Genomic DNA, 22,665 nt, shown 5'->3' with positions numbered 1-22,665 from the left:
GGCCGCCGACCGCCTGCCCGGTTCCCCCGGCTCCGCCGGAAGCGGCGAGGCGGCCCGGCCCGCGGCCCCTCCTCCTCCCCGGCCCGCGCCCTGACTCGGCGAGGAGCTCCCGCCGCCGCGTCACCCGGCCCGGGAGCCGCGTCTCCCTGCTGCCCGCCGGCGGCGCCCTGGGAGCTCCGGAGCCCGCAACCGGGCGGAAACCCGGAGAAGAGGCTGTCCTCCCGCGTCCCCCGGAAACCCGCCGCGACACTGTCCCGCGTCGGGGAGAAGGAAAAGAAACCCGTGTTCCACGCATTTCGTCCTCTTGACACCCTGCAAGGCAAGATCCCATACCTTTTTTTCCTTTTCTACAGTTAAGAAAAGCGGAGCTTGAACTTGTCCAGAGGCCGCACGGTAGGTTGGGAACGTGGCTCTCGGATGCCGAAGGGGGCCGCCCGGGACACCGAAGCCGAAGCGGGAAGCCGATGCCGGCCCCTGCGCTGCGCCCCACTGCGATTCCCGAAAGGGCGCGAGGAGCGCTGCTCTGCAGGGTGACAGAGCTGCCGCACAAATGTGGTGAGCAAGACGTTGGCCGAGTCCGGGGTTAAACAGGGTGCAGGATTTCTTTACCTGCCCGTTTGCACCGTGATGAACCCGGTTTGGGTGGGGGAGGGAACACAACATGTAGCATTTCCCAAACTTGTTTCACCGTAGGAGAAATATCGGGGTCTTCCTGAGCAGGGGTCCATGGCACGCCAGTTTGGGAAACACTCCTACAACCGTGCGCACGAAATGCTTGGAGGATGCCGGTAGTTTAACAGGGCCAGTGGAAGATTCACCATCTCCCTTTCAGTCTGATTTCCTCCTTTTCTCACCAGCCAGCAGAGAGAATTAGTGGCTAATCCCGGCAGGCAATGTAGTATAAGGCTGGGCAGGAGGGCTCTGGAGTAAGATTGCTGGAGTTCGCATCCAGAGCTCATCACTTACTAGCCCTCCGACCTTGGAAGTGTGCAGCCTGCGGAGGCTCACTTTACTCATCATCGAATTTTAGGATCTGGTTCCTGGTGCTGTGGGGAGGAGTCCATGAGATAAAGTAGGTAGGAGGTACAGGAAGGGCTTCTGGGTTTCTTTTACTCTTTATGAAACTCACCTCAGCTTTCCTTGCTGGGTGCTTGAGTTCTGCTGTTCCCTCCACCGTGGGGTCCCCCCTTTCCGTGCTGCGATTCTCAAACGTCCCTCTTGTGGCAAGCCTCAATTCTGCAATTTACGAAGGAAATCCTTTCTTAACCCTGCCCCTCTGGCCTCTTTCCCTACAATCCCTGTGTTGTTCCCTACAAACCTTGTGTTGTCTGGAGTTGGGCTGATGAGGGTTAGCCCTCCCATTTGACTGAAAAGTCTCGGAGGCCCAGGATCCCCTTCGGGCTCGGGTGCAGAGCAGAGTTACTCCAGGAGACACGGACAGCTTGGTGTTGGGATACAGGTGAAGAAGGCTTGGGCCCCAACTCTCGTACAGTTTGATAGATGGAATGAATGCTCTCCTACAAGCTTGAATAAAGCCCTGTGGATCTCTCTCCCTCTCTCTCTGCCCCTCCCCTGCTCACACTCTCTCCCTCCCTCTCAAAATAAACTTTAAAAAGACCTGTGAGGGCGCCTGGGTGGCTCAGGTGGCTAAGCCTCCGACTTCGACTCAGGTCATGATCTCGCAGTTTGTGAGTTCGAGCCCCATGTCGGGCTCTGTGCTGACAGCTCAGAGCCCGGAGCCTGCTTCGGATTCCGTGTCTCCCTCTCTCTCTGCCCCTCCCCTGCTCATGCTCTGTCTCTCTGTATCTCTCAATAATAAATAACCGTTTAAAAAAAATTAAAAAAAAAAAAAGACCTGTGGAAGTATGGAGGATTCATCAATGTGTTCTTAATAAATAAGTACAGTATTTGTCATCTTGATGTCGCTTCGGGGTGAGGAGTCAGATGAAGCCCATTTTCCTTCTGACCCATGGACGGGGGTATTTGTACCGAAGGAAGGGGGAGTGAATATCAGGCACCTGACAAGGCTTGCTTACAGGGTTAACACAGATGTTGGGTTTGGCCTGAGTTGTCACTGCCTTGTGCCCCTGGCCAAGTTCCTTCCTGCCTTTCAGCACTGGTGGCTCTTCCTCTTTTGCTCACCTGATCAGTCCTGGCTGTCCCCCACCCCCACACCCACAGGGGCTCCTCCTGTTACCTCACTGGCATCTCCCCTGGCCTCTCTCCCTTACACAATCGATAATCAGTCACGTCCATCTCTTGTGTTTCCTTCTTCTCCCCAAAGGCCGCTTTTCAGGGGGAATGAACACTTTCCTAGATATTTCTGCTCCCACCTGCTTCTCCCTTCTGGACAGCTGTCACCTCAAACCCCACCTTCTTCCCAGAACTGCTCTCCCTCAGGTCCCCAATGACCTACTTGGTACCGACCCAGCCAGTGCACGTGCGTGGGTATCATCGCCCATTCCTTCTAGGTTCCCATGATACCTCATGCTCCTGGCTTTTTTCCTGCCTCTCTGGCCACCTCTTCAGCTTCCTCTCCTTTGGTTCATCCCTTAAACGTCAGTGTCCAGTGTCCCCCTTGGTTCCCTACTCTTCTCCCTTCGTGGGGGTGATGCCCTTCTCTTCCATGGTGTTCGCAGCCTGGATCATCCTGAGTGCCATGACAATAAACTCAACTCCTCGTTAGACACCTCTACCAGGCACCTTTGACTCGACAGGTCTCAAACTGCTTCATTTTGTCCCCCACACGGCTCCTCCCTGGCATCCCTCACCTCTACGAAAGCAAGATATACATCTAGTTGTCCAAGCCAGATGCCTGAGTGTCATGCTTGACCCCGTTTCTTGTTACTACTGTCACCTCTTTGGATACACAAGCTTCTTGCAGTGACAGCGTGGGCACTATTGTTTCTGCCACATGGACTACAGCAAAGCCTCCTGCTTTGATACCACAATCTGTTCTCCACAAGGCAGTCAGAGTGATTTTTCTGAAAGGAAAATCTGCGGCGCCCGAGTGGCTCAGTTGGTGAAACTGCTGACTCACGATTTCAGCTCTGGACATGATCTCACGGTTCCTGAGCTGTCAGTGCAGAGCCTGCTTGGGATTCTCTCTCTCTGTCTCTCCCTCTCCGCCCCTCTGCCCCTTCCCTACTCATGTGCATACTTTCTCCCTCTCTCTCAAAATAAAAAAATAAACTCAAAAAAAAAAAAAAAAGGAAAATCTGAGCATGTCACTTCCCTACGGAAAGCCCACGGAATACAGCCTGAGCTCCACACCTGGCTCTTCAGCCCCTGGCCCTGCCCTACTCCTTACTACCCCTCTTCACTCCATGATCTAGCCAGGACATCACTTATCCTCCCCCGAATCCTGTGAAGTCTTGGTCCTGGGCATTTGTATACAATCTTCCCCACAGCCTGCGGTCCCCACCCCACCCCCGGTCCCTGCTGTGCCTTCACTGTGTTCAACCGCTCATCCTATAGGTTCAGCTCAGAGGTCGGCTTCCCTGGGGGAGCTCTGTGGAGACACAGCTGAGATGAGGTGTCCGTGACCTGCGCTTCTTCCTGGCACTGCAGGGACTGCACTCAGTCTGCTCTGGGCTGTGGGGCGGGCACAGATAAGAACGCTCCAGTGAGGATGCAGAGGATGCCACTCCTGGTGGTAGATCTCTGATATGTAGCCCTGGGCCTGGCCGAGAGTTGGAGCCGAAAAAATGCTGAATAAAGGAATGAACCATCCCTTCCCTCTGCAGCAACTCAGGAAGGGAAGGCACTAGTTTGCCAACAAGCTGCCTACACCTAGGACGGGAGAATGCTGCCGGGAGGGGAAGGCCGTGCGGCCTGGGACCAAAGGCTACCGGTGCTTCAGAAGCAACTGCTATGAGGTCAAAGGAGAAGGGGCAGAAGACTGACTGGAAAGAGTAATAACATTTATTGATTGATGAGTAGGTAAATGGTCACTAAATCTGTACCAGCCGCCCTGGAAGGCTCCCTGCCCGGGCTCCGGGGTAGCCTGCCAAGAGGGGCATAGGTGATCTTGCTGGCTCAGTACCAGGAAGAAGGCAGTCTTGGGCCACGTGCTCAGGTATTCTGTCCGGCTGCACTGCCTTGGCGGGTGGCCTCAGCCCGGGCCGTCAGTCCTGGGGTCTCCCCCTCCAACACTCTCTGTTGGCCTGGGCCTCACAGCCCATAGTCAGCCTGCCCGCCCAGCCCTGTAGGGACAGGAGAGTGTAGGGAGGCCACGGCGGGGGGGGGGCGGGGGGGGGGGGCGCGCCCGCCCCCCGGGGGGGGGGGGCGGACAGGACAGGGCGGCAGGGCCCAGCGAAGAGCTTACAGGCTCAGATGATATTGTGCTCCTGGACCTTCTCTCCCGAGTAAAAGCGGCTGAAGAGGAAGGAGCTCAGGTTGATGGTCTGGAAGTGGCCCTCCAGCACCATCTCCGCCACAGCTCGCCCCACGGCAGGGGCCTGCTGGAGACCGTGGCCGCTGAAGCCCGTGGCAAAATACATGTTGATGACCAGTGGGTGAGGACCCACCACGCCATTCTGGTCAAAGGTGTTGTAGTCGTAATAGCCGGCCCAAGCGCTCCGAACCTGCAGGTGTACAAGACACAGGTGTGCCTGGGAAGGTGCCGACACGTGCCACCCTCACTCCTGCTCTGGGGACAGACGCGGCACCCTCTTCCAGCCCCCGAGGGGTCAGTGGGATGGGTCCCTAGACCAAGAGTCCTTAGCAGTTGTGAGGCAGAGGGCGAGTGGCAGTGGACAAGCTTTCCAAGCCGACCCAGGTGCTCCAGGCTCATGGGTCTCCTGTTACCTTCAGAGTTTCAAAAGCCGGTACCCTCTGGGCCAAAGGGGGCCACACCCTGTCCTGGAAGAAATCATGGTCCACCTCCAGGTTCCCTGGATCCGGTTCCTCCTCCTACGGTGAGAGGTGGGGACATGGCTGATGTTGCCTGGGACACAAGGGCTGACCCAGACCTCACTGAGCCCCTCAGTAGGAGGGGATGGGGAGAAAAGATCCCAGTTCAAACCCAGAGGAGGCTCAACATCAGTGAGAGCGCTGGGCCGTCCAAGGAGCCTGACTCTTCGATGACAGTGGCCTATGTCCCCTGCCCAGCACCCCAACCCCGCTTAGCTTACCTCAGTGGGGCTACAGCCACCCAGGTAGTTATGGCCTAATCCTTCTCGGCGGAAATAGGTTCCACTGGGGTCTATAACGAACGGGGTCTCCAGGCCTGGTCCCTGGGGGCAGTGCCACAAGTACACGTACCTGCCACAACCAGCAGGTTAGGAAATCCCCTTCCCAGCACATTTACCAAACTCTTACATTGCTTCTTTCCCTCTCTCACCGACCTCCTCAGCTGCCCTGAGGGAAGTTACCTTTTTCTCAGCTCCACAGGTAGCTTGGTGCCCTGGAGGGTGCCAGGTGGCCCGTTCCCAATGCCAGCCAGCTCTGCAACCTGGCCAGACCAGGCCCCTGCTGCGTTGACCACTATGGCACATTCCACGGGCTGGTACTCCAGGCTTTGGTCTATCTTCACCTGAAGGCACCAGAAAGGGAGGGGAAGGAAGGCCTGGCCCACATACCGGGCCCTGTGAGAGGTACATTTCTTCCCAAGCCTTAGTTTACCCAGACTGGAAGTGGGTAGAGAAAGACCAAAATGACAGCCGTTACCTTTTCCACCCTTGCACTTTGGTAAGGAAGATGCACAGGCTGGCAACTTACATGAACTTCGTGGATCCTTTTCAAATTCACTTCTTCCCCACTTGCAGTCTTCATGAGGTTAGACGAAGACACGAAACCTGCAGGAAAAAGAAAAGAAGTGCCTGAGGCCTGAAGAAGACGAGACTGGGATTCCGTGCACTTCATTAGGAAAGCAACCTGGAAGACCGGAGCTTTCCCGCAAACAGATATGGGGTAACCAAGATGACCTTGACTGCATGCAAAATGGGAGCAAGCTGAAACCTTCACGTGCAACACGAGTCCTGAGAAAGCCTACTTAGGAGCTGGAGTCAGGATGCTCAGGACCAGGCCGCAGGGAGAACCCCATTCCCCACCAACCCGTGCTTAGCCCGTGAGTGAAGATAAGACCCCATCTAGGCCTGTGCCCCAGCTGGCAGAGGAAAGGAGCAGTGGGCACGGGGCCTCAGACTCACGTGTCACCTCTCCGCGGCAGAAGAGGACCCCCATGGACTGGACCTTTCGCCGAAGCCCCTGGAGCAGACACCAGGGGTCAAACCAACCTTCGTGCTCCATCCCTGTGATAAGAAAGAGGACTCAGGAGGTGGGATTAGGACCCTCCTCTCCTGTTGGATTTCCTGTGCCCCCAACTCCTCTTTAGGGAAGCCAGGGAAGGTTCACGTTGACCAAGTGTACCAGAGTGAAATCCTGTGGAAGGACAGAGAGCTAGCAGGGTCCAAGGGAGGCTCTGCTGGCCCGGGGGGAAGCACTGCTTCTAGAGGCGGGTTACAGGATGCTGAGACTTCCAACGTTGAGGCGCCCCTCAACCCCTGATCCCCTCTGCAAGCACGGTTTACCATAAGATGCCAAAGCCACGCCCTCTGTGTTTATCCAGGGAAATTTGTTCCGAAGCTGCTCAGGAGACATCAGGCAAACTTTGGCTCCTTCCTGCCTGAGAGAAATGCGCGACTGTGTGCCTGTGTGTCAGAGGCGAGGACGGTGCAGAGAAGGCGAAGTATGGACCCCGACTCCACAAGTGGGGATTCCGATTCATTCACGTAACTTCTCTGCCCCAAACCCCCAAGTTTTCCTCCCTGTTGAACGTGTAAAGGCCAAGCGTCCTAGTCATGGCTCTTCAGCTGACCCCTCTTTCCTTTCCTACCCCCTGGTATCCCTTTGACCACACTAAACTCCCTGACATCCCCTAACTATCCTGTATCCTTTCACAACAGGGCAGACCACTGTGTCCCTTCCGCTTGTCTCCTTCCCTTCTGCCTGGAATGACCTTCCTGTCTACCTTCTAGTACAGTCCTGCTCACTAGCACAATGATCTCCTATGGGACACTGTCCTCGAAAGGCAGCAACGCAGACCCTAAAACAACACACTCGCAAGCCCGACGGCCTGGTCCAGATCCCAGTGCCACCACTTGCTAGCTACCTTATGCCTCGGTTTACCCACATGTGAAATGGGGATGTCTTGGTGACTAAATGAATAACTACTGCATCTGGGACATTACCCGATGTCCCTAGTAAGACCCGCGAGACTGTTATAGACACATGCTCCTGACCGATCACGAGACGCACTTAGGAGAGGGCTTGCCCCAACCAGCCTGCTGCATTTTGTTCCTGAGTCACACTGATTCATTTCTATTTCTGCCTATATCTTGTCCCTGGCTGCTTCTGTTTCGACTACAAAGCTGAATGATGGCAGCAGAGTCCATATGGCCCCCGAAGCCTAAAATGTGTACTATCTGGCCCTTGCAGGAAAAGTCTGCAGATTCCTGGGCCCTTCCCTAGAGGCTCTGGCTTATTAGGTCTGGGATTTCCCGGGTGGTTTTTGTGATCTGGCCGATTTAGGAACCACCGCAGCAGTGTGTTGTCTGTATCCATGTTCGAGCACTTAGCACAGGGTACTGGAGGTCTGCATGTGTCTGTGCTTCCTGACAGACTCCTGTCAGAGCTCCTACACAGCAGGGACCTATCTCATCAACTCCCCTCCCCATCCCCGCCCCACCGGGTTTCTCAGTTCCTAACTTGGTGTCAGAGCTTGCTACACGCACACAGCTGAGCAGTAGCTGGGTGGTCGTGCCAGGCACCCCACCCACCTCTGCACCTTCACGTTGTTCTCCATGATGGCAGCACCCTTTTCTGAAGCCAGCAAGAGATAACCTGATGGGTTGAACTGGATGTCCAGGGGAGGGTCATCAGCTACAGCCAGGTACTCCTGTGTGTGCGCAAAGAGAAAAAAAAAGTTCTTTAGAGAAGCTGATTTAAAGGAGGGAGGGAGGGAGAGCTTTTCTGGCCTCCTCACCAACAGCTCCCAGGGCTCAGAGAAGCGCCCCTCTGGGTACCACCACTGGGGAGAAAACTGGTGGTTCCAACTTCTAGTGTCCCGAACTGCTTCCGCTCCCTGATCCCCCTGGCCAACTGGGCTGCTCCTCTCTCTGGGCGAAAGGAGTGCTCACCACCCCAGTCCCCAAATCTCTTTGCACATACATTGATGTTCCGTAGAAAGTCAATTGAAAAGAGGGAGAGCTGGACGTTCTCAGGCACCGAGAACTGCTGACGAATCCCGCCCACGGAAAGCACAGTGGAGGCCCGGGAATACTGTGGAAAGACAAAAGTAACTGAGGGAGACCAGTACCCTGTCACCTGGGAGCAGAATACTGGAACGGAAGCCCCTAGGGGTAATGGGGGGTCCTACTTGCACGTTTATAATCTAAGAGGAGTTGAGGTGGATAAACCTGTATGCAAGTCAACCAGCACCCAAAGAGGACAACAATTATTAAAATCCTTCTTAGCAGATGTGCAGAGCAGAGAGAGCCAGTCATCTAAAAGGGCTGGGCACTGTGGCACAAAACGGTAATGGCCTTGAAGTCCAAGGGCAGGAGATTAACACTTCATCTACTAATTGGAAAATAGAGGAATATGACCAAACTAGTAAGATTCATGGCTAACTCTCAATGGCTAATCGGAACTAAAGTGCAAAAACTCAGAAGTAAAGGAACCTGGAAGGGGGAGGGGATAGCTGTTTGTGTTGATTCCAGCCGGAATGCAGGCTCTCAGACGGACCTGTGGGCGCCCAAAAGATCTGACATTGTGAAATGTGCTTTTACAAGCAAAAACTCTATGGCCAAAGTCTCTAATTTGAAGGAAGAACCCGGGACTGTTTCTCAACAAGAGTCAAAGTACAGTCCCTGCCCTTTAGACCTCCAAAGATCAAAGTCTTTCCTCCCTTCCCCTCCCCTTGCCCCTTAATAAAATAGGAGTCCGTGCCCCAGTCATGACACTGCTCTACCCCACACCTCACCGTGTGGTCCCGTTCCACCACCAGCACTCGAATGGCACCTCGTGGCTTCTCCAACTTCTTCAGCCAATAGGCCACGGACAGGCCAAGCACCCCACCCCCCACAATCACCACATCCGAGCTCTCAGGGGGCAGGTAGCTGATGTCGTACGGTGGATTCCAGTCCCCGCCGGGAAGGATTGACTGGATCTTCTTCTTGATCTCGGACATCTTTCCATCTCGGTCTGTGGGACGCAGTTAGGGTCAGAAGGCCATACATTTTCTTTACAGGTGGTAGGGGGTTAGAGGATGGGCACAGGAGAAGGTTGGCTAAAGGGAAACAGACACTGAGCTGGCTGTTCCCACGGTCATCCCCTCTCATAAGGTCAGCCTGCACCCAGCAGTATTCCACAGCTTCGCCATGTGGTCTTTGTGCCATCAGGCTCTCTTCCCGTCTCACGCATCATGCCCAGCACTGCAAGATTCAACTTCTCAAAAAGAACACTCTATACTCTCTCCCTAGGCCAGGTGACTTACGCGTGCTTATCTCCTGTGCAGACTGCTCTTTCCCTTGAATCACAGGCTCATATATTCAACTGCATTTCCCTCTCCTCTCGGAGAGGAGGGTTCCAGGCTCCTGGACCAATAGGTCCTGGCACACTCCAAGCAGCAGTGTCCTCTGAAGCATGATACCTCTGAGTGGCACCTTATCCTGGATATCCGTCACCACCGACAAAGCTACATTCATGTCCTATTTATTGTCAAGTCCTGATGTCTTTGCCTCCTAAAGATCTCTCCAATCTGTCCCCCTTTCCTCCCCATCTCCGCCACCACCACCTTAGCCCAAACTACCATGACCTCTCACCTGGACTAACCCAAAAGCCTTACTGTTCCCACTAATCCTCCTCTTACCACCTGACTCTTTTGCATCACAGCTAGAATATTTTCTAAGCACTAATTCAATCACATACTCTCCTGCTTAAAACCTTCCAGTGGTTTTCCATTACTCTAAGAATAAAAGTCCAAGATCTTCAACATGGATGAGGCACAGCACACTCTGGCTCTGGTTTACCTTTTTCTCTCCCCACTCCCCCACTCTGCCCCCTTCGACACCTCGATGGTGGCAGGGAATCTACACAAGTGTTATCTCGACTTTGAAACCGTGTCCGCTTCTTTGCCTGGTTAACTCCTTGCTTCTTTTCGCTTTCAGCTCAGTTCTCATTTTTCTCAGGGAAGTCTTTCCTGACTCTGCGGACTGTCAGAATCTCCTGTCACATGGTCTCATTACCTCATGCAACACACCTGCAATTTTGAGTTTAAGTGTCATTGCTTCATATGGTACTATGCCTACCTTCTTCACCAATGAGTCTTCAGCCTAGCACAGAACCTGGTACGCCATCAGTGCCTTGAATCAATGAATCCTTTCATCTTTCACACCTAACACACAAATCTCCAAGTCGTCTCACCGACTCCAATACAAAATTCAAACTCTTCTCGGCAATGTTGGAATCTTTCTTTGATCTAGGCTTACCTCACCCATCCACACTACATTTCCTATCTCTGCTCTCTACCTACGTGGCTTTTGTTAGATTCTTGCACAAAACCAATACTTCTAAATTTGTTAGATTCTTGCACAAAACCAATACTTCTAATTTTCGTCCGCAACCTGGAACACACACCTTCCCTGAGCCAGTAAACGATATCCATCAAGGCTGATCTCAGTTCCCATCTGCTCACTGTACTTCTCCAGTTACACTAGCTTCGGGGACTAGCAGTGCAGGGCATTTGTCCAAGTTGGATTCTATCCAGTCTTGAACTGGTCTATTGAAGTCTTCACTCTCCGGCTGCACTCCAGGCCACACACTGAACCTTCTTTCTCTTCCCTCCTTAACAGCCACACGCTAAGTGCAGCATCCTGCACGCGAGCAGGACTTTAAGGCACAGCTAGCTCTGCAACCAATCAACCTGGCTCTCTGTTATGCTGGTGGTAAACTGAGGCATAGAACGATCTGTAATTTGTCACCTGAGAGGGGCTTCCTGGGAAGCCCAACCTTTACAAGCTCCGGCAGGAAAGCGTACCCCCTCCTCCCAGCCGACCCACTGTCTTTACATCGTGGGCCGGGTCCTGAGTCCGGAAGGTCACAGAGGTGGAGCCTGGGGCCATCCAAGAACCACGATACCCTCCGCGGCCCTCAACTTTACCCAGAACAGAGCCTCCTCTGTGTGTGCCTAGACCCCGGCCCAAGGGGCCCCGGCCCAAGCCCAAAAGCAACGTCCTGCGAAGCATGACCACTCAGAGCCCAGGCCCTCTGGGAGACCCCCCCACCCCACCTCCCGACGCCAGCCCCACTCTGCCGTCACTTCTCCGCGCCGCAGGCCGTTCAGACGAGCGCGCCCATTGGCCAGCGGGTCCTGAGGGCCACGCCCCTCCGCGCTGTAGGCCGTCCTCTCTGAGAGCCCCGCCCAGGTCCGCCCCCACCCGCCATTGGCGAGCCTGGCGCCTGCGTAAGTGTTGCGCGCCCTCGGGCGGAGGCGGAGAAAGAACACAGCAGCTCGGAGCGGAAGTGCGGCTGAGCCGGTTTCCGGGACCGCTGGTGTGACGTGTCCCGAGCTTGGCGCAGCAGGAAGCGGCGGCGATCGCGGCCTGAGTTCCCGGCGCCGGCCCCGGCTCCTTTCCCGCTGCCGCCATGCTCGACTTCTTCACCATTTTCTCCAAAGGCGGGCTTGTGCTCTGGTGCTTCCAGGGCGTGAGCGACTCATGCACCGGGCCCGTTAATGCGTTGATTCGTTCTGTGCTGCTGCAGGTATAGCCCCCTCGGGATCAGAACTACGGGCTCGACCCCCTGAACTGGTCCATAGCCCCTTCAACTGATCCCACGCCCTCCTCCCACCTTCTCCGCCTACCCCAAACTGGCCACTCACTCATTGCCAGTATTCCGCTTCTCTTTCCCGCTCCCCTGGGACCTCTAGCAACTTTGCGACGCCCCCTCCCCCTCCGTCTCTGGGACTCTAGCTGAATCCCGGCGTCTCTTGAGATTTCCCATAGTTCCCTCCATTGACCCCCTAGCAGCTTAATTTTCTGTTGTGTCGAAGGCTGGGTGCTGGGCGAGATCATGGAAAAACGCTTTTAAAAAAGCTGTAAATAGCGTACAGCTGCTAGTAAATCTGATTGTGTGATTCTCTCTTCTGGCTCCCACGTGTCTTTCCCTCTAACCTCTTTTCCTCTTAACCGTCCCCCTCCCCCCAACTTGGCACCTCCTTTTCTCCCTGATGGGATGCTGCTAGAGAGCAGTGCCCCAGCATCCTCTTGTCCTGGGGACGACAGGTTTGACTTTGAGGGAAGTGTCTGGTTCTTTCCCATAGGTGATCCTTGAGGGGCTCAAGTCTGGGTTTTCTGGGTAGTCTGAACTCTACTTTTTTTTTTTTCTTCCAGGAAAGGGGAGGTAACAACTCCTTCACCCATGAGGCACTCACACTCAAGTACAAATTGGACAACCAGTTTGAGCTGGTGTTTGTGGTAAGTGGGGCTATTTTAGAAGGATAATGATTACACTTTTCTTTAATCCTGATTAAGAGAACCCTCATTAATTGAGCCCAGTGTATACGGTGAAGTAACTGAGAAGACAGACAGTGGAGGGGGAAAGGGAAGACGCTCCTGAGCCCAGGCAGAGACCTTGGCTGCCCCTCAGGTCGGGGAAACGTGCCAGGCCGCTGAGCCAGTCTCTGGAGGCCTGGAGTGAGCTGGCTTGTAAGCAGATCTGTTGGCTCTGTTTCTCTCCCTGAACAGGTTGGTTTTCAGAAGATCCTAACGCTGACGTATGTAGACAAATTGATAGATGATGTGCACCGGCTGTTTCGGGACAAGTACCGTACAGAGATCCAACAGCAAAGTGCTTTAAGTCTATTGAATGGCACTTTTGATTTCCAAAATGACTTCCTGCGGCTCCTTCGGTGAGAGGCCTCCCCTCTGCACAGTTGATTTCCATGACCTGATAATCTCCCTTCCTTCCTGAGGGCGGTTCCAGGGGAGTAAATTGTTTATCAGAACACACGGAATTTGCTGTCCAGTTGTAACTGGGCTCTTGGTGTGAGGGTCCTTTCTCTGGACTTTGATCATTCTCTTCTTTCTAGTGAAGCAGAGGAGAGCAGTAAGATCCGTGCTCCCACAACCATGAAGAAATTTGAAGATTCTGAAAAGGCCAAGAAACCTGTGAGGTCCATGATTGAGACACGGGGTGAAAAACCCAAAGAAAAAGCAAAGAACAGCAAAAAAAACAAGGGGGCCAAGAAGGAGAGTGAGTTTGAGCTCCTTGGACATAGCAGGGCATGAAAAGTTAATGTGATAGTATGGACTGAAATGGTCTCATCTTTCCCTTGGTCGTTGCTTACCTCCCTTGCTCAGATGCCCATCACCTAATCATCCCGTCCTTGTGATCCCCAAGGTGTTTGCCCCTAGTTTCCTCTTAAGGATTTGGAAGACTTTATTTCCCATTGTAGGAATTTGGTTGTTTTTCTCCAGTGAGTTTTCTCCTGACAGGTTCTGATGGCCCTTTGGTTACCAGCAAAGCTGTCCCTGCTGAAAAGTCAGGTCTCCTGGTGGGGCCTGAGAATGGGGTAGAACTTTCCAAAGAAGAGCTGATACGTAGGAAGCGAGAGGAATTCATTCAGAAGCATGGGAGAGGTATGGAGAAGTCCAGGTGAGCATTCTAACTTTCACCACAAATGTTGTTATCTAGCCACAGTGGGGGCAAGGGAGCGCTTATCCCTGGTTCTTGAGTGGATGTTTCCTTTCCTACTTCACCGTAACCCTTTGTGCTGTAACCCTTTACAGCAAGTCCATGAAATCAGATGCTCCAAAGGAGAAGGGCAAAAAAGCACCCCGGGTGTGGGCTCTGGGTGGCTGTGCAAACAAGGAAGTCTTGGATTATAGCACCCCCACCACCAACGGAGCCCCTGAGGTTGCCCCACCTGAGGATATCAACTTGGTAAGAGGCAATAGGGGCCAGTCAGAGTTACCATTAGTAAGCATTTGGGGAGGAGGTAGAGACTAGGAGGGTAGTACCTTTGGTTGCTTTGAATGAAGGGGTGGGTTACATTTGGAGTTTTCCAAATCAGAGATGGAATGAGGACAGGGTAAATCCTGGGCTTCTTCCCCTTCAGCTCTCGAGAGTTCCTGATCCCCTCTTACTCCTTTCCCTGTACCCTCCAGATTCGAGGTACTGGGCCTGGGGGGCAGCTTCAGGATCTGGACTGCAGCAGCTCAGAGGATGAGGGGGCCACTCAAAACTCCACCAAACCTAGGTAGGGGAATTTCAGGTGGTGAGTGGGAGGTATGGCTCCAGAACAGATGAAACTTCATTCCTGCCCGCTGGCTTTATACATATCCATCACTTCCTGTGCCTGCAGTGCTACCAAGGGAACTCTGGGTGGCATGTTTGGGATGCTGAAGGGCCTTGTGGGGTCCAAGAGCTTGAGTCGTGCAGACATGGAATCTGTGCTGGACAAGATGCGTGATCATCTCATTGGTAAGTTCTGAGAACAGGTGGACTCGTGTGTACGGGACAGAGATGGTGGAGAGTAGAACCACCTAGAACTCTCAGCTGTACCACGGGTTGTTTACTGTGGACGTGGCACTCACACCTGTTCCTGTCTCTCCAGCTAAGAATGTGGCAGCAGACATTGCAGTCCAGCTCTGTGAATCTGTGGCCAACAAGTTGGAAGGGAAGGTGATGGGGACATTCAGCAGTAAGTATCTCCCTAAACCAGAAAGTGCTCAAGGGATTACACTTACTAGGAGGTGAAGAGCATTGTTCTCCATTCTTGCTAGATGTATGGCTTCTGGCAAACTCCTTCACCTCTAAACGGCTATTACAGAACTTAGACTTTAAGAGTTATCACAATTAAATGAGTTTAAGTGCTTGGAACACGATCACTTATGGTGTGGAGTCCTGGGACAAGGTCCCAGCTCCCTTAGGTGTTGGGTGTTCTTCGAGTACGTTCCTTGGGTTTCATGGATCCACCTCCCTTTTTAGCGGTGACTTCCACAGTAAAGCAAGCCCTACAGGAGTCCCTGGTACAGATTCTGCAGCCACAGCGTCGTGTTGACATGCTGCGGGATATCATGGATGCCCAGCGTCATCAGCGCCCTTACGTTGTCACCTTCTGCGGTGTTAATGGAGTGGGGAAGTCTACTAATCTTGCCAAGGTCAGTAGAGCTCCCCATTTTCTTCACTCTCCATGTCTTAGCAATTCTCATTCTAGATGACTGGTTTCTTTGCTTTTTTCCCACAGATTTCTTTCTGGCTGTTAGAGAATGGCTTCAGTGTCCTCATTGCGGCCTGTGACACATTTCGTGCCGGGGCCGTGGAGCAGCTGCGTACACACACCCGGCGTTTGAGTGCCCTACACCCCCCAGAGAATCACGGTGGCCGCACTATGGTGCAGTTGTTTGAAAAGGGCTACGGCAAGGACGCTGCTGGAATCGCCATGGAAGCGATTGCCTTTGGTATGGCGCAGAGAAAGCGTGGGGGAGCTTGTGTGGGCCCCGTTCCTCCTTGGGTTTCCTTGGGATTGGCAGAAGGTCAGGGTTACCCTCCTACCAACTTACTGCTCTGTAACAAGTCAGGATTGGGAACTTGCAGTGCTCTGCCTTGGGTAACAGGAGTACTAGCTGCAGGCAAAATACATTCCCACCAAAGAAACCTGTTTGCTCTCCTCTATCCTGTTGCCATCTTTTCCTGAATGTTCTTGATTGCCAAGCACAGAATAGTTTTTTTGCTCATATAACCTTACAGCCAGATCCAGAGCCCAAGAAAGTAAACACATAGGCTTTTAATACAGCCAGGTTATGACTTCTTGAGAGAAAGCTGGGAATGAACAGGATATTCCAGATGTTTTGAGTTGACCACTTTTTTCTCTTTAGCACGTAACCAAGGCTTTGATGTGGTGCTGGTGGACACAGCTGGCCGCATGCAAGACAATGCCCCTCTGATGACTGCCCTGGCTAAGCTCATTACTGTCAACACACCCGACTTGGTGCTGTTTGTGGGGGAGGCCTTAGTAGGCAATGAGGCCGTGGACCAGCTGGTGAGGGCTAGGGCCTAGTTCTTTTCCCAGCCTTATCTTTGGACAGTTGGGTGCTTCTTACAGTTATATCATGTTTCTCCCTTATAGGTCAAATTCAACAGAGCCTTGGCTGACCATTCTATGGCTCAAACACCTCGGCTCATTGATGGCATCGTCCTTACCAAATTCGATACCATTGATGACAAGGTAAATATGGATGATACAGAATAGAGTGAGATGGGGGCAGGAAGGGCAGCCTTTACAAGGGAGCTGATGCTATAAGGGTATGTTGTTGGCTCCAAAGATTCCTATTACTGAGGGGGTAAAAGGAAGCGGCCTTGAGTTGATTGGGTATCCCCTTTCTCCACTTCAGGTGGGAGCTGCTATTTCTATGACCTACATCACAAGCAAACCCATCGTCTTTGTGGGCACTGGCCAGACCTACTGTGACCTACGCAGTCTCAACGCTAAGGCTGTGGTGGCTGCTCTCATGAAGGCTTAATGTGGCTCTTGCCTAAAACCAAATCACTGCTTCCCCCCAAAGCGCCCCCTGCATCAAGAATGTGCTTTAGAGTATGTGAGCGACTTCTCTTCAGTGTAGTACAGAGGCAGGGTGAGGGGAGCTCCAGGGGCTGCAGCTCCCCTGCCCCACTCCCTGGCAGCCCAGCCTCCACCTGCAAGGAGGGCCTAATCATGTTACAGTCACTGCCCATCACCCCCTTCCCTGACAGCCCCCCCACCCCCACCCCCCAGGCATTCCCTTCACTCTGCCTACACACTCAGCCTCACTATAGCTCTGGCCAGTGGTCGGCAGAGCCCAACATCAGAGCTTTGCTAATTCGTACTGTCACAGGGATGTATGAGCACAACGAGCAGTCTGAAGTCCTAGCTCGAATAGGTTAAGAGACTTCCAGAGCCAAATCTGGGTTCTCCCTTGGATACATAGCTTTCAGGTCCCTGGGGACCAAGATGATACCCACCACACTGTGGCAGAGTATGGCCTGTTCTTAATTGCTGCTAATTCTGATGATGTCCCCATCCCCATTGTTTCCTCAAAGCATCAGCAGAGGCCAGAGTGAGTTGTTACAAATGAATGAAAGGAGTTCCTGCTTCTCAAAATTAAAGGGAGCTGAGCTGTAGTGCTGCACTGGGCTTCTCAGCCTTCCAACTCTTACCCGCTCCCAAACTCCAGATGTAAGCTTTGCATGTTCCCTTTCCTGGGAGAAAACCAACTGTCAGAAGGGTAGACGAGTTGCCCCTCTCCCCCACCCCACTCTCCACTTGAGCGGATCCTGCCTTTTCCTCTTTTTTCTCTCTACAGTGCCTGGTAGACAAGTGCTACATTGAAGAATACAAACCTCTTGTTAAGACTTGTCCTGTAGCTTGGTATTACAGATGTGCTATTAGTGCAATAAGGTGAAGGCTGTCTGCCCAGAGAAATACATAATTTATATAAGAAAATAAATTTCATAAATAAATTGCCTTTTATGTCTCGGAATTCTTTTACATAGGATTTAAAGCTAAGATCTCACATCACGCTAACTATGGTTCTGGGCCTTGTAGTACGAAGGGAAATAAAACAAGAATTGGTAACGAATGGTTGTCCAGAGAACAAGATCACCCACCTCAATGTGAAAGGAGAGCACTTTTAAATTAAGGGACAAAAACTAGGCTCCTCTAATGCCTCTGCAGGTTTGTTTTCTAAAGGGACTCTAAAAGTAGAGCCAGGGCCCTGGGAAGTAAATGAACAAGCTTTTAATACAGCTCAGTTATGTAAAATACTGTACACTGTAAAAGGTCTAGAAAACTAGAGCTTCGAGTCATGTTTTAAAAAAGCCATTGAGCTTAATTGAAAAACCAAGTATAGAGTACAAAACTGCAACAAGGGCCATGGCGGTCCCATGGCATCCAGATCCCAAGTCCTTCATGCAGGGCTGTAGCCACAGTCAGTGGAGGTGTTGCACTGATCTGCTGTGTGGACACAGGCATGTCCACCCAGGGGTGGGGGAGCTGCATTGGGTCCCACTGTCACTTGGGGATTCTTGAACTGGAACAGGACGCAGAAGATCAAGAACCAGTGGGCATGAAGGATTGAGCTGGAACACCCCCTACCCCCAACTCTCCCCCCCAACCTTTAACCGCTGGGTTTTGGTACTTCCACGGAGCTGTGTTGGGTTCTTATAAGTTTACTTGTTAAATACTCTCCACAGGCCTGACGGTTTGGTCTAATGGTGATGAGCTCTCTAGCCCTCTCATGTTCTACAGTCTGTGGAAAGAAAGAAAAGAGAATAAAATGAAGTCTCACAAAACTGATGTGTACATCTAAAGCTGCAGATAAATATTTAAGTCCAGCTTAACCCGTCAGAAGACAAGACATCACAGATACTAGGAATCTTGTGATAGACTCGATAGGAAAATACAGACTCCTTAACAGGTAGGAGAGAGAAGTCATTCTCCAAGGTCTTAACCAAACCCCAGGAAAACATTTTCTGCCAAGAAAGCGGACAAACAGACCAGGAAATAGTATACCTCTTATTTCACTGTGTGCTGTGGACGAGCCATTGAGCTGACCTTCTCTCACCATCCCTGCTAAACAGAATGCACATCAGAATCAGCATTAGACTGGGAAGCCAAAACTTTAAAAAAAAAAATTTTTTTTTTATTTTAGAGAGCATATGAATGGGAGACGGGGCAAAGGGAGGGAGAGAATCCCAAGCAGGCTCCATGCTGTGTGGAGCCCAATGCGGGGCTCAATTCCATGACCCTGGGATCATGACCTGAGCCTAAATCAAGAGATGCTCAAGCAACTGAGCCACCCAGAACCCCAACTCTTAATAGTAGAAAGAAAACCAAGCAACTAATGGGGAATAAAACCATATGGTCTAACAAGAATGGCATTATTTAGTAATGACCACATCACAGAGGAAGATAAAGGAGGTGGAGAGAATGAACTGGATTAGTCTTCAGACTACATCAAATAAGGTCAGCAGTAAGTCTGCACTAACGCTGTCTGTAAAGAAAACATTAAATGTTGTCCCTAACTCCTCAAAAAGGCCAAGTTTAGGTAAAAATCCAGGGATGGAGATGGGGAGCAGCATGCAAGTGAGCAAACTCAACCAAGTAGAAGAGTGAAAAGGAGCAGACGCTCTGACAACACAAAATGAGTTAAATCTGAGCTGTCCAGTAAGGTGCTGTTGGCCACACGTGGCTATACACTTTTATGTTAGAAATTCTGTTCCTTAGTCACACTAACCACATTTCAAATGCTCAACAGCCACATGTGGCATGTGGTTACAATACTGGACAGGGAAGATAACAGAATATTTCTATCACTGCAGAAAATTCTATTGGACAGCCCTGAGATAGATAATAGCGCAGGAAAAAAGTTTGAACACATGGAAGAAAACCCTAGTCAGAATTATGACCATTTAGAGTATAAATAAATAAAAACATTCACACATACAAATTAGTACTGATATTCCCCCATCTTAAAAAGAACTTTAGAGGGATGCCTGGGTGCTCAGTTGAGTGTCCAACTCTTGATATCAGCTCAGGTCATGATCCCAGGGTTGTGGGTTCGAGCCCCGTGTCGGGCTCCATGCTGAGCGTGGAGCCTGCTTAAGAGTCTCCCCCCACCCCAAATCCCGTCTCCCCTACTTATGTTAAAAAAAAAAAAAAAAAAACTTTAGCAACAGTTACCGACCACCAAAATTCTCATTCCCTTTGACTAGTAATTATACTGAGAACCCATCCTAAGGAAAACTTGCAAGGATGAACATATAATTCACCATAACAGTACTTACAATAGAAAAAAAAACTAGAAAAAAGTAGAAGATGGCTAACACAGGGCAAAAATTAGGCAAACTAACATCCACACTGGAGTATAACAGAGTCATTAAAAATAGTGGTTATGAAAACTAGCCATGTGGGAAAATGTATGAGATGTACCACTGAATAAAAAATGTACCAAGACTATGTATACTTCGTTTACAGCTATGAAAAAATCCACAGGGAAAATTGTTAATTGGAAATATACCAAAATAACTGCTTGTATTACAATAATGAATTATAAAAGAATTATTTTTTCCTTCCCCATTACTTGATTTTTCTGAAATGAATGTACTAGGTCCTACAGAATCATTTGAATTCAAGTAACTTTCACTATGCAAAATCAAGTACACAGCACAATGCCAGGAACATAGCAAATTTCAGTGTTAACAGCAAAAGACCTCTTATTAGGATGTATCTACAAAAACGCAAATCATAACCAAGCATGGAAGATAAGCTTGACTGGTCTCAAAATGAAATAATGTTTTTAACCTAAAACTACTCTGCTCGATTTCAAATCACAAACTCAAGCTGACCACTCGAATAAATATTCTCATACTGAGAATCCTTCATTTTTGGAAGTTCAGAATGCCCAACTGAGTGATAACTTTGGGGAAAGCCCCTTTGGGAGGAAGCCCATGTAGCTAACAGGATTTGTGCCACTCTACAACACTTCTAATGATGTTTGTCAAGAAAAGATTTTGTTTAACAGGAACAGCTGAACAGGGGGATTTTGTTATTGCTTTTAATTTTAGCATCATCCCTGGGTAGAAGGTCTCAAAATGCAGATCAAGAGAAATATGCAGAGCTTGGGTAGGTACCTCTTGTTTGATGACAATACAATATGCTCAGTGGAAAAGCCTACTGAAAAGTCCTAAGTGTGGGCCAACAACAGAAGAATCTGAAGCATGGCAGGACAGGAGAAAATGCATCCCTAAAGAAAGAATAGCAAATTGTTTTTCACAAGAGACAAACCCAAAGGTTTGTCTTTTGAAAGGATTTTCTAAAAACCATAAAAAATCCTACAAAAGAACACAGGCAGTAACCTCTTTGACATTGGTCGTAGTAATTTTTTTCTACATATGTCCCTGAGGCAAGGGAAACAAAAGCAAAAATAAAATATTGGGACTACATCAAAATAAAAAGCTTCTGCACAGCAAATGAAACAATCCGCAAAACTAAAAGGCAACCTACTAAATGCAGAAGATATCTGCAAATAACCTATCTGATAAAGGCTTAGTATCCAAAATATATAAAGAACTAATAAAACTCAACACACCCCAACACGGGGGGCGCCCGCCCGCCCCCCCCACCCCCCCGCCAATAATCCAATTAAAAAACCAGCAGAAGGGGTGCCTGGGTGGCTCAGTCAGGTGAGCATCCGACTTCAGCTCAGGTCATGATCTCACAGTCCGCGAGTTCGAGCCCTGCATCGGGCTCTGTGCTGACAGCTCAGAGCCTGGAACTTGCTTCCAATTCTGTGTTTCCCTCTCTCTCTGCCCCTCCGCCACTCGCGCTCTTTCTCTCTCTCTCAAAAACTAAACAAACAAATTAAAACAAAAAACAGACAGAAGACATGAACAGACATTTCTCCAAAGAAGACCTATAGATGGCCAACAGATACATGAAAAGATGTTCACCATCACTTACCATCAGGGAAAAACAAATCAAAACTACAATGAGCTATCACCTCACACCTGTCATATTGGCAACATAAGAAACAACTGGTGTTGGCGAGAATGTAGAGAAAAAGAACCCTTGTGCACTGTGGTAGGAATGCAAACTGGTACACACACTGTGGAAAACAGTATAGAGGGTCCTCAAAAAGTTAAAAATAGAACTACCCTATGACCCAGCAATCACACTATTGGATATTTACCCAAAGAATATAAAAACACTAATTCCAAGGGATACATGCACCCCTGTTTGTAGCAGGAGTATTTACAATAGCCAGGAAATGGAAACAGCCCAAGTGTCTATCACTTGATGAATGGATAAAGATGTGAGTGTGTGTGTGTGTGTGTACTGGAATAGTACTCAGCCATAAAAAAGAATGAAATCTTGCCATTAGCAATGACATGCATGAAGCTGGAGAGTATAATGCTAAGCAAAATAAGTCAGAGAAAGGACAAATACCATAGGATCTCACCTGTGTAACTTAAGAAACAAAAAATGAACAAAGGAGGAAAAAAAAAGAGAGAGACAAATCACAAAACAGATTCTTAACTACAGAGAGCCAACTTAGAGTTACCAGAGGAAAGGTGGATGAGGGAATGGGTAAACAGATGATGGGGATTAAGGAATGCATGTGTGGCGGTGAGCACCAGGTGACGTACGAAAGTGATGAATTGCTATATTGTACATGTGAAACTAATATAACTGGAATTAAAATAAAAACATTAAAAAAAGGTTTTCTGGGGGCACTTGGGTGACTCAGTCTGTTAAGCATCCGACTCTTGGTTTCAGCTCAGGTCATGATCTCACAGTTTGTGGGTTCAAGCCCCACATTGGGCTCTGTGCTGACAGTGTGGAGCCTGCTTGGGATTCTCCCCCCCACCATCTCTCTGACCTTTCCCCACTCTCTCTCTCTCAAAATAAGTAAACTTAAAAAAAAAAAAAAAAAGAGGGGGGACAGTTCTACAGTCTTTGGGAAAAAGGGTTGATACCGTTTTTGGTGTTCAGTTATGGTGATGCCTTTTACAAATCTGGTTCCATCAAAGCATAGCCATTGATATCTAAGAGCTTGTGGAATTCTCATTATAGGAGAATTCCACTTGCAACAATGTGATTCAGAAAAGAAATCAGGGAAT

At 50.3% G+C, this 22,665-nt stretch overlaps 4 protein-coding genes across 10 annotated transcripts in view; 1 reads left to right on the top strand and 3 right to left on the bottom strand.

The window, feature by feature from the left end:
- The window catches only part of TIRAP (TIR domain containing adaptor protein), a 16,038-nt gene extending 14,716 nt beyond the window's left edge, over window positions 1-1,322 (bottom strand). The window contains exons 1-2 of one of the 2 annotated variants that reach the window (XM_040483483.1): window positions 1,130-1,322; window positions 334-1,046 (exon numbers count right to left, since the gene is read on the bottom strand). The gene's annotated coding sequence lies outside the window, so the exon portion shown is untranslated. Of the gene's footprint in view, window positions 1-333 lie in introns of both variants that reach the window. The other variant, XM_040483486.1, reaches the window with a different exon arrangement.
- A 2,580-nt stretch (window positions 1,323-3,902) lies between these two features.
- Window positions 3,903-11,294, bottom strand: FOXRED1 (FAD dependent oxidoreductase domain containing 1). 2 transcript variants are annotated; one of them, XM_040483476.1, is made up of 12 exons: window positions 11,165-11,294; window positions 8,987-9,207; window positions 8,173-8,283; window positions 7,782-7,900; window positions 6,534-6,628; window positions 6,153-6,254; window positions 5,722-5,798; window positions 5,376-5,536; window positions 5,136-5,265; window positions 4,810-4,914; window positions 4,292-4,586; window positions 3,903-4,241 (listed from the first exon to the last, which is right to left on the bottom strand). In XM_040483476.1, exons 1-11 carry the CDS (start codon window positions 11,247-11,249, stop codon window positions 4,332-4,334), a joined length of 1,461 nt encoding a protein of 486 aa, XP_040339410.1. In that variant the 5' UTR covers window positions 11,250-11,294; the 3' UTR covers window positions 3,903-4,241; window positions 4,292-4,331. The 2 variants fall into 2 exon arrangements, with proteins under 2 accessions (XP_040339410.1, XP_040339411.1); XM_040483477.1 differs by having other exon boundaries at window positions 3,903-4,205; window positions 4,328-4,586.
- Window positions 11,295-11,528: 234 nt separating this feature from the next.
- On the top strand, window positions 11,529-17,510 carry SRPRA (SRP receptor subunit alpha). The gene is made up of 14 exons (XM_040483475.1): window positions 11,529-11,766; window positions 12,396-12,479; window positions 12,750-12,913; window positions 13,094-13,257; window positions 13,500-13,659; window positions 13,794-13,947; window positions 14,172-14,263; window positions 14,369-14,487; window positions 14,621-14,707; window positions 14,995-15,167; window positions 15,254-15,467; window positions 15,885-16,048; window positions 16,136-16,234; window positions 16,401-17,510. The coding sequence occupies exons 1-14, from the start codon at window positions 11,650-11,652 to the stop codon at window positions 16,527-16,529; spliced, it is 1,920 nt and encodes a 639-aa protein (XP_040339409.1). The 5' UTR covers window positions 11,529-11,649; the 3' UTR covers window positions 16,530-17,510.
- A 248-nt stretch (window positions 17,511-17,758) lies between these two features.
- The window catches only part of FAM118B (family with sequence similarity 118 member B), a 48,546-nt gene continuing 43,639 nt past the window's right edge, over window positions 17,759-22,665 (bottom strand). For 2 of the 5 annotated variants that reach the window (XR_005792983.1, XR_005792984.1), the window contains exons 7-9: window positions 20,677-20,789; window positions 18,557-18,616; window positions 17,759-18,293 (exon numbers count right to left, since the gene is read on the bottom strand). Coding sequence is in view for 2 of the 5 variants with exons in the window: in XM_040483478.1 (XP_040339412.1) it covers window positions 18,280-18,293; window positions 18,557-18,616 (74 nt within the window). In the remaining 3 variants the exon portion in view is untranslated. The remainder of the gene's footprint in view (window positions 18,294-18,556; window positions 18,617-20,676; window positions 20,790-22,665) is intronic. The other 3 variants (XR_005792985.1, XM_040483478.1, XM_040483479.1) reach the window with 3 other exon arrangements.

Source organism: Herpailurus yagouaroundi, unplaced genomic scaffold (genome assembly GCF_014898765.1).
Source record: "Herpailurus yagouaroundi ecotype Mexico unplaced genomic scaffold, PumYag 161, whole genome shotgun sequence".
NCBI classification, from domain to species: Eukaryota; Metazoa; Chordata; class Mammalia; order Carnivora; family Felidae; genus Herpailurus; species Herpailurus yagouaroundi.
This window is presented reverse-complemented; position numbering and strand designations above follow the sequence as displayed.

Excerpts from the sequence above, each read along its gene's own strand:
- FOXRED1 (XM_040483476.1), bottom strand. The coding sequence starts at position 11,249 with ATGCTTCGCAGGACGTTGCTTTTGGGCTTGGGCCGGGGCCCCTTGGGC. Across the intron at positions 5,799-6,152 it reads CTGCCGCGGAGAGGTGACAC|GTTTCGTGTCTTCGTCTAAC; the intron begins GTGAGTCTGAGG and ends TTTTTCCTGCAG. Across the intron at positions 5,266-5,375 it reads CCTGTGGAGCTGAGAAAAAG|GTACGTGTACTTGTGGCACT; the intron begins GTAACTTCCCTC and ends TGGTTGTGGCAG.
- SRPRA (XM_040483475.1), top strand. The coding sequence starts at position 11,650 with ATGCTCGACTTCTTCACCATTTTCTCCAAAGGCGGGCTTGTGCTCTGG. Across the intron at positions 14,488-14,620 it reads GATGCGTGATCATCTCATTG|CTAAGAATGTGGCAGCAGAC; the intron begins GTAAGTTCTGAG and ends CTGTCTCTCCAG. Across the intron at positions 16,049-16,135 it reads ATGAGGCCGTGGACCAGCTG|GTCAAATTCAACAGAGCCTT; the intron begins GTGAGGGCTAGG and ends TCTCCCTTATAG.